Source organism: Mytilus galloprovincialis, chromosome 4 (genome assembly GCF_965363235.1).
Source record: "Mytilus galloprovincialis chromosome 4, xbMytGall1.hap1.1, whole genome shotgun sequence".
NCBI classification, from domain to species: Eukaryota; Metazoa; Mollusca; class Bivalvia; order Mytilida; family Mytilidae; genus Mytilus; species Mytilus galloprovincialis.
In genome coordinates, this window is record NC_134841.1 from 63,695,341 (window position 1) to 63,705,911 (window position 10,571).

Sequence of the window (10,571 nt, forward strand, 5' to 3'; positions counted from 1 at the left end):
GTATTAGAAAAATAGACCAAAACTCAAAAACCTAACTATAACCACTGGCATGAAAATGAGGTCAAGGTCAGATGACACCTATAATCTAGGCATGTACACCTTACAATCATTCCATACATCAAATATAGTTGACCTATTGGATATAGTATTAGAAAAACAGACCAAAACACAAAAACTTAACTATAACCACTGAACCATGAAAATGAGGTCAAGGTCAGATGACCCCTGCCAGTTGGACATGTACACCTTACAGTCCTTCTATACACTGAATATACTAGACCTATTTCTTAAAGTATCTGAGATATGGACTTCACCACCAAAACTTAACCTTGTTCACTGATCCATGAAATGAGGTTGAGGTCAAGTGAAAACTGTCTGACCGGCATGAGGACCTTGCAAGCTACCGACATATAAAATATAGTTATCCTATTACTTATAATAAGAGAGAATTTAACATTACAAAAAATTTGAACTTTTTTTTCAAGTAGTCACTGAACCATTAAAATGAGGTCAAGGACATTGGACATGTGACTGACGGAAAGTTTGTAACATGAGGCATCTATATACTAAGTATGAAGCATCCAGGTCTTCCAGCTTCTAAAATATAAAGCTTTTAAGAAGTTAGCTAACGCCGCCGCTATCACTATCCCTATGTTGACCTTTCTGCAACAAAAGTTGCAGGCTGGACAAAAAACAACAATGTAAACTTTTACGGTATTTTTTAAAATATATGCAACATTGTGTTCTGAGGAAAGAATATATCAGTTAATTGTTGTCAATTTTGTGTTCCATCACAATAACAAAACCAAAGATTTCCAATCCATGAAAACAAGCACAACCAAATGCTTATCCATAGAACAATATAGTTGGGAAAAACTGAATAAGATGTGCATGAAAGACGACACAATAAGGAAAAAGTTTTATGTCTTTAAAAACCATAATCTGGAAATTTAATTAGATATAGTTTCAAAGAGAGGTTTCCAGCTTATGTAAATTTGAATAACTTTTTATTGGAATCAAGTAAACACAAGAAGTTGATTTGTGACTACAGGTTGCACTTTGTAAATACAACTGTTCTCAAACCACACCTCTTTTGGGGAGATCTTGAATATGCATAGAAAATTAATTTTGTTTACATACTGGTTCCAAGTTATGCTCTCTGTGTTCCATCTCACAGAGACATAACTTGGGAATGTTACCAGTAAATAAACATGTGCATATTGTTTACATTGAAAACCGTGGTAACCCTTCATTCGAGGTAGGGGTAGTTAAGAAAATTAGTATTAGTTTAAACTCTGAGAAGTTCAGGGCATATAAATGTTGAAATAATGCTGCACAGCCCTATATTTTGACCTTTGAAAAAAATTGTAGTGCATATGAACTTTCAATTCTAGCATAATATTTTTTTCAAAACTTCATAGTAAAAGTGGTACAGTTTGAGCCGTAAAAGGAGTTCCTATGGGAAATTGCATTGTCAATATTTACAGAAATGCAACCTACAACTATATATATATCTAATATTTAAATTTTTATCTATAATCTAAAACTAACTTTTTAAATTCCAGTTCATTCAACATTTCTTCTTGTTTAGCTTTCTTCAATTCTTCTTTCTTTGTCTGTGTTTCAGGATCAAACTCATCTAATGTTATATCTTCATAAAGACCATCTTCTGGATCACAGAGGATAAACCTAAAATACGGTTGTAGAATAAAATTTGAAGTGAATTAGCAAGAAAGACTTTACATGTACATTGTTTTGAGGAGAACATAAACAAAATCAATACTTGATTAATCTATCATAAAAGAAATTAGGAAATGTCACTGAAAACTATATGTTCTACAACTTTTTGGTTCAGTAAGTTGTATAAAAGGACTCGTTCCTGATTAAGCAAATTGAAGCATTTGTAATTCTAACTGTTAACAAACACTTTATATCAGTTTAATAATGAGACTTTCTCACAAGTTAGAAAAGAAAAAACAACCAATATAAATCTTTAAGAATATGTCAAAGTGGGATTTTCTCTTCTGTGAATACATCAACATTGCATGAAAACTGAGAAAATAAATCACTGTGAAGTTGACTAGAAAAAGGACAGAAATCTTATGATCTTTATAACGTAAAATCAACAATTAGTTTGAGTTTTAAGAATAATTTCTTTGTTCAAATACTAAGCAAAATGGACGCGTTAAAGGTACAAAGTATTAGTTTAATTTTTTAAATGTCTAGATATCATGTGCTACATATTACCTTGGCAGATAAAAATAACCTTGATCTATACAGGTAATGGAAGAGTAAACACCAGGATATTATTTTGACAACCGAAATAATTAAGTGATCAAGAATATCACTTATATTTATAGACAAAATTGTTAAACTAAATCACCATAATGGCGTTATCAAAATCATTTCAGAAAGGACAAGTTCCAATGTTATGTCAGATGTGTGAGGAATCAAATGAGATTAAATGGAAATGTATACAATGTGACTTTCTTTTGTGTACAAAATGTCAGAAACTTCATAAAAAAGTGAAATCAACTGACCAGCATATAATTATAGATATAAAGGATATTTCTTCTCACCAGCAACAGATTAAGGATAAACTAGATTTAAGTAACATTCAATGTGGAATTCATAGTGAACACAACTGTTTCTTATTTTGTCAATCTTGTGAAGTAGTTGTCTGCCCTTTGTGTATAACAAAAATTCATAACAAACACACTATGGTTGAACTAGCTGAAGGATATCAACTTACATTGAAATCAATGAAAACATTTAATTCTGAAATTGAAGAGGAAATAGATCAACATGAAGAAGTATTATCTGAACTTGGAATTTTGAAATCTTCAGAAGATCGCAAATATGAATTGGAAAAGCAGAATATTCTTAACCGAGAAAAAATACTAAAGGATGAAGTTGAAAAGCATACCAATAAACTTTTGAAAGAACTTGATCAGAGAAAGGAAATTGTGATGAAATCAGTGAATAATGCTCAAAATAGATCACAGAAGATCAACAAAGATTTAGACCTTAGGAGAAAGAATTTAAACCAGGCCTTAAATTCAAATATTGCTAATCAAGTTTTCAACATATATTCAGAGGAGAAAATTTCAAGACAACAAAGAATAGTACCTGCCAACCCTAAATTTAAAAAGTTGCCCAAGTTTGTCCCAGGTAAAAATGTAGTTCAAGATTTCTTCCTTGGAGAATTGAAGGAATCTGATGATGACCAAAAGATATTTGAATTTAAAGTGATAAAGCAATACAAAACAGAGTATGGGATGGTTAACAATTTAGTCTGTTGTGATGACATAAGTATTTTTATCTCTGGTTTTCCAAGCCATAAACTACATAAACTAAAATTAACAAATGAATCATTATGTGATTTATACACTTTTAAGACAAACATAATTAACATGGCATTACTACCATCAGGTGACCTACTTCTATCTACAAAGGAATCAAACCTTACAATACTTTCCTGCAGTACCAGTAAAGTGAATCCAACAAAGTTCAGTGTAAATCCTTTAATTACCCTTGGTGTACATGTAACAAGTGACCATAAGATCTTAGTGGGTGTAAGAGAGAACCAAACAAAACCCTTTCCTGTCAATGGTCCAAGACAAGTTATCATGATGAGTATGGATGGAGAAAAAGAAAAAGTGTATCACACTGACAACAAAGGGAAATTGATATTTACTCTTCCCTTAAACATAACTACAGACAATGACAATAACGTTTATGTCATTGATGGTCTAGATGAAAAAGATAGAGGTAGAATAGTGGCATTAGATAAGACAAACAGAGTGAGATGGGTATACACCGGTAATCCAGATATAAACAAGAAACAAACTATGAAACCTAAAGATTTGGTGGCGACAAAATCTGACAACATTATAGTTACAGACGATCATCATCACATGATTCATATCCTCAATACTACAGGAGAGTGCATTCATTACATTAACACTAAGGATCAATTAGGTATCCATTTTCCATACTCTTTAGACATAGACAGTACAGGCACACTGTACATAGGCTGTAATACATATGAAAGTGAACCCAACAAAGAGGCCAAAATATATACTGTTTCTGGATTCTGATTAACTGATTTTAATTACTTCCATAGCTTGTACTGATATAATTCTTCATTTCTTGCTTTTATGAAAATAAATTGTATTTCAAACTCATAAATTAATTGCATGAATTTGTAAAAACTTATCTGAACAACAATAAAACTGACTATGACTTATTAGATATAGGAAGATGTGGTGTGAGTGCCAATGAGACAACTCTCCATCCAAATAACAATTTAAAAAAAAGTAAACCATTATAGGTCAATGTATGGCCTTCAACACGGAGCCTTGGCTCACACCAAACAACAAGCTATAAAGAGCCCCAAAATTACTAGTGTAAAACCATTCAAACGGTAAATGCTCCTTTTATTTTTGTAACAATGGAATGTATTTTAGGAATTGCAACACACCAACAAGAGTGTACATGCTGAAATGTCTTGACTGCTTATTCTTTTACAGTAATCAAAATTGGAATATAATAATAATGATAAGATCAAGGTCAGATAAACCCTGCCACACAGACATCTTTGTATGCATACAAGCTGCAGTTTCAAATGTTGTCTGTTGTTTTAACTTTTACTCTGTAGCTAAAATAGATCAACATTTCAGAGAACAGCGAAAGGCCCAGTCAATGATTTCTACATTGATTTGTAAAATAGGAGATTCTAAAACATGGTCAATAAGTGCTTTTCTAAATGCCATAAATTCTGAATAATCCCTTGACGTTATTTCGAAAAGACAGAAAAAATATTAGTCATTCCTTATAATTTAATTCTAAATTACATTCAAACTGGAGTAAATCATGAAAAAAACGTTGATGACGTCACGTTCAAATGACAAAATCATTCCTATGAGCTGATAAACAAAACACTGTCAGCCAATCAGAAGACATGTTACATCTGAAATTAAATTATATCATTATTAAAAAGAAAGATATGGTATGATTGCCAATGAGACAAGACACCAAAATGACAGAAATTAACAGCTATAGCTATAGTCAAGTACGGCAAGTTCCTGTAAAGATAGGCCTGGTTTACCTATACATGTACAATCATCAAATTGTGAAATATAAACATCTCAGGTTTTCAGGAGCTAACCTTTTAGTTAATATTCAATAACAATATTGTGACAATTTTGGACTGGTGAAGTGTTGTGAATGCATTCAGTAGTTATGTGATATTTCTAGAAACTCAGCCCAGATTTGCCTAAAGGGATTGATCACCCCAGAGTTGGTTGAAAAGAGGGAGTTTACTAGAAAATTTTATGGAATATCGTGATATTTCCAAGGTAGTTAATAATTAAAGTTGCAGCGTCAACAGAAGTTATTATTTGATGTTAAAGTGATACTGTGTTTTTGTAGATAAGTGGAAGAAATTTGAAAATGGCTCTGGTGATTCTCTAGGGTTTTTAAATGTGTCATATGTCTTATTAGAAATGGCTTATGAGTGAAATATATGACAATTTTCTAAAGATGATGGAAAGATGATTTCACAGCAGACACAGAAGTGTGGATGATATAATTAAACAGTGTGAATATATTCCATTAAAGATTGAAGAACACAGAGACTAAAAGTAAAGAATAAAAGTACTGGTATACTGTTACCTCCAGAAAATACAGGAGTATTTTAAGACTTGGGTGGGGAAAATTGTGACAATTCTGGACTGATAATGTTAATATTTAACCTATTATTCATTGTAAATAACATATATCTATTTGAATAGTGCCGGGTGGTCAACTTCTCGGGAGTGCACAAACACTAATAAATGCATTGACTTCCATACTCAGGATATAAAATTGAGAATGGAAATGGGGAATGTGTCAAAGAGACAACAACCTGACCATAGAAAAAACAACAGCAGAAGGTCACTAACAGGTCTTCAATGTAGCGAGACATTCACGCACCCGGAGGCGTCCTTCAGCTGGCCCCTAAACAAATATATACTATTTCAGTGATAATGAACGCCATACTAATTTCCGAATTGTACACAAGAAACTAAAATTAAAAAAATACAAGACTAACAAAGGCCAGAGGCTCCTGACTTGGGACAGGCGCAAAAATGCGGCGGGGTTAAACATGTTTATGAGATCTCAACCCTCCCCCTATACATCTAGCCAATGTAGAAAAGTAAATGCATAACAATACGCACATTTAAAATTCAGTTCAAGAGAAGACCGAGTCTGATGTCAGAAGATGTAACCAAAGAAAATAAACAAAATGACAATAATACATAAATAACAACAGACTACTAGCAGTTAACTGACATGCCAGCTCCAGACTTCAATTAAACTGATTGAAAGATTATGATTTCATCATATGAATATCAGGCACAATCCTTCCCGTTAGGGGTTTAGTATCATACCATCATAACATATATGAGAAGAACATAACCCGTGTCATCCCAACAACTGGTTTTTTAATAAATGTGTTTAGTTCCGATGCAAAGACCCTATAAGTGAATCAATATTAACGCCAAAATAAGCAATCTTTAGTGACCTGACAACAGTATCGTAACTATATCCCTTCTTGATAAGTCTATTTAAAGGTTTTGTTAGTTTCTAAGGTGAATACTGACATTTTTGTGCTTTATAAAGAATATTTCCATAAAAAATTGGATGTGAAATACCTGAACGTATAAGAAGTCTGCATGTTGAGCTATATTTACGAATGATGTCCTTATACCGATGATAAACTTTAGTAAATGTTTTGACTAGTTTGTGATATCGAAAACCCTGGTGTACTAATTTTATAATAAACCATTTATGCTTTGTGTAATAATTCAGTATAAACCATTTGTACTTTGCAAGCGATAAGGGCCAGTTTTATATGTATATCTGGGTAATGAATACAGTGTAGCAGGAAAAAAGGCAAAGTTACTGGTTTCATAATGGCCCAGAAACTCATTTACACTGACTTACTTAGAAGTATTAATTGTACAACAGATAACAAGATTGCAATTAAGCTTTACAATTTATTATATTTAAAACATCTAATGCCCTACAAAGGACAAATTATTTACATAAAACCCACCAAAGCGGTTTGAAAATGAAAAAGAGGTACTTATTCCCAGAGACCTTGCTAACAATATTAACATACATTAACTATAAAAGTATATGTAATGTTCAACAAATGTCTTTGTATACACAGGCTAACAGTTAATGACCAACATTAAAGTAAAATTGAGTGTTTACTGAGTATCCCCAAAAAGTTGTACGTACAAACCTACAAACTACCCTCTTAACAAAAACAATAGTATCTGACCCTCATTAACTGACAAAACCATTAAAAATTTACTTTGAAAATGAGATGAAGGTCAGATGAAATTTCCCTGAAAGCTACACCCTATAATCATTCCATATACAAAATACAGTTACTCTATTGCTATTAGTACCTGAGAAATAGACCAAACCACAAGAAGCTAAACATAGTTCATTGAACCCTGAAATAAAGGTCAAGATCAGATGAAACCTGCCAGTCTGTACATTTTACAATTTCTATACACCAAATAGAGTTGACCTATAACTTATAGTATCTGAGATAGTGACTTGACCACCAATCTTATATCTTCCTCACTGATCCATGAAATGAGGTTGAGGTCAAGGTGAACCGTGTCATTTGGATATTTAGACATTGCAAGGAACACATATACCAAATTTGATTATTCTATTACTCATAATATGTGAGAAATTCCTATGACAAAAAAAAAACAGTCACTAAACAATGAAAATGAAGTCAAGGTCAGTAGACATATGACAGACGGAAACTTCAAAACATAAGGTATTTGCATACAAAAGTATGCAGGATCCAGATCTTCTACCTTATAAAATATAAAGATTTACACAAATAGTGTACACTGTTGTGAGTACCACTGCCGCCTCTGAATTTATAAAAAATAAAGAAAATAAACGGGTTTTGATGTGAATGTAAATTGACCTACCTTCCTCCATCCTCCCCCTTTTCAATAGCCAACAATGCCTGTAAATCTGTCCCTTTAAGTCCAAACTCTTACAATTCTCTCATGGCATCTATGTTGTAAGGAATTCTTTCTATACATTCATGGAAAACCCACGATCTTTTCTTAATCTTACTCTGAAATAGTACAATAATTTCTCTTACATGAGTTTCCAATAAACAAAAATGTTTCATGTTGGATTTCGTTACTGATCACAGAAAAGAAGAAGACAGAAAACATAACAAAAATGTTTACAAAAAAGAGAGGATCTCACATCTTAAAATGTTGTCCTGATCATAAAGTTCAACTACAGTGTTTTTTTCAGTTCCTTTCACATGGCTTTGCAATGGCAGACATTTTAGCAAACCCCATTAATACAGGAATACACTAATAAATACCAAACAAATATCATTCGACCACAACAGCTGTAGATCATTGGTTCCTGCAGTAAGGTACATTTGACCCTGGTTTCCAAATGTGTGTACATGTATTTTTATATTTTCTTGTATTAGTTAGTGATCATCCTGTTGGAAGCTGCGCTGTTCAGGTTTTTTATAGTGTGTGTTTTCTTGGTGTCTAGAAATACTTTGTATTAAGGTTTGTGTGCACAAAAAACTGGTTTTAACCCCAACACATTTTGGCTATCTGGACCATGTGTTGTTTCTTGATGTTTGTTTTTGTTTGTAAATTTTTCCAGAGGAGTCAGTTGTCGGACTAGACATGTTTTTTTGTACTGTCCAATATTGTTGATAACTTCTGTTATCCTTTAAAATCTATTATTCATAAAATAATTGAATGTACTCACCAAATAATCTTGAATAGATGCAATAGATACATCAGATTTCTTCCATTGTCTCTGGTATACTCTATCTGTATCTAGACCGTAAGCTTTAGCCAGCTCTAATGCCTCTCCATACTCTTCATGGTCAATCTGAAAAAAATTAACTGATGTGTAATTAATAGAACACATCTACATACAGCAAATATGTAACTACAAGTAAATATTCATAAACATGAGGGAAAGCACCAGTATAACCTATACGCTCATATCTATTATAAGGCATGAATGAATACAATATATATAGTATTGCCGATAGCCCAGCAAGCATAGTGGACAACGGAATTTATTAATTTATTTACATACATGTATCTTAATAAATATATATATATATAAACATCTGAAAACAACAATAACCACAATGACTTCTAATAACAAAAACCTTGAAATATCCTGTTAGGTACAACTTAGCTAGAAAAAGTAAACCTTGTACCAACGAGAGCTAAAATATAGCCGACATGAATGTAAACATGTAACTAAATACATACATAAATAACTCGATCATCAACGACCTCGCCAGCCAGGAACAACCAAACAAAACCCATTAATGGGATAAACTGGAAACCTGGGTCCGACCTCATGCGACAAGTCGTCTCACGAGACATACTCAGACGAATATATTGTTTTGAAAAATATATGTAAATGCATGTATCAAATTATAATCATAATTTTATTGGAACTTGAATGTTGCCCTGTCTGCGGCGGGCTAGAAAGTGATAATATCAGGGAAAAAATTTCCCACTATAAAATAAGTCACGTGTCTTATACCTAGTGACTTAAACTTATAAAATTACTACGCTAGTACCGTATATACAATAATTTCTCCCTATACTACGAAACGTGAGAAATTATACATAGAAAGTTTAGACTAACTGAAAATATTAAAGTTTTTTTTTTAATTACCAGCCAAATCAATTGAAAAACAGTGTTAATGGGGGGGGGGGGGCGGTAAAAGGGGGCTGTTAATCCATTGCAATCAATAAGTCAAAAGAGGAATAGAATTGGTCTTCTTTCATATATGTATTCTTGAATTTTTAAAATACTTATACATTGAATCGACTGACCCCATTAATTATGATTAGTTGCATGGATGGGTCATATTCACATTTTTTTTTATACAAGTTTTCCCTTTGGTTATAAAATTTCAAACCTACAATATGTTTCATAGGGATCTTGTAAACAGAGATATCAATGTTACACTGCAATGAACACAGATATATATATCTTCCACTGGGGTTATGTCTGTAATCCTATTTTTACTACATTTATATGATTAATTTTGATGTCAATTTTCATCCACCTTTCTAGTATACAATTCTTCTGGGGTCGTTGATTTGAGACACACAAGTCTGTATGTTCTGTTAATTATTCTGAAATAAATAATGAAAAATGACAAAAAAGTAATTGTTAAAAAATTATCTGTACATCTAACCTTATACAAAAATACACCAATTACATCTGAACTCATCAATATATAACTGTTCTTCCTTAGCATTTGTATCCTTGCTATGACTATTAAGTTTTATCAACTATTTTTGTAATAACTTAATTATGCTACTTTGAAATAATTTTTAGTTTTCAAAATACTTTTGTTTGTGCCATAATATATATTAATGATGTTAACACTTTATTTCTGATTTCTGAACATCTATTAATCCTACTTTGGTCTTTTTCTTGGTGGCTGAAATCTTTCCATGTCTGTAACATAA

General features: G+C 32.2%; 1 protein-coding gene across 1 annotated transcript in view; it reads right to left on the bottom strand.

The window, feature by feature from the left end:
* Positions 1 to 10,571, bottom strand: part of LOC143071070 (NBAS subunit of NRZ tethering complex-like) — a 156,436-nt gene that overhangs the window by 52,768 nt on the left and 93,097 nt on the right. The window contains exon 12 of the mRNA XM_076245145.1: positions 1,552 to 1,689. Coding sequence (XP_076101260.1) covers positions 1,552 to 1,689 — 138 coding nt within the window. The remainder of the gene's footprint in view (positions 1 to 1,551; positions 1,690 to 10,571) is intronic.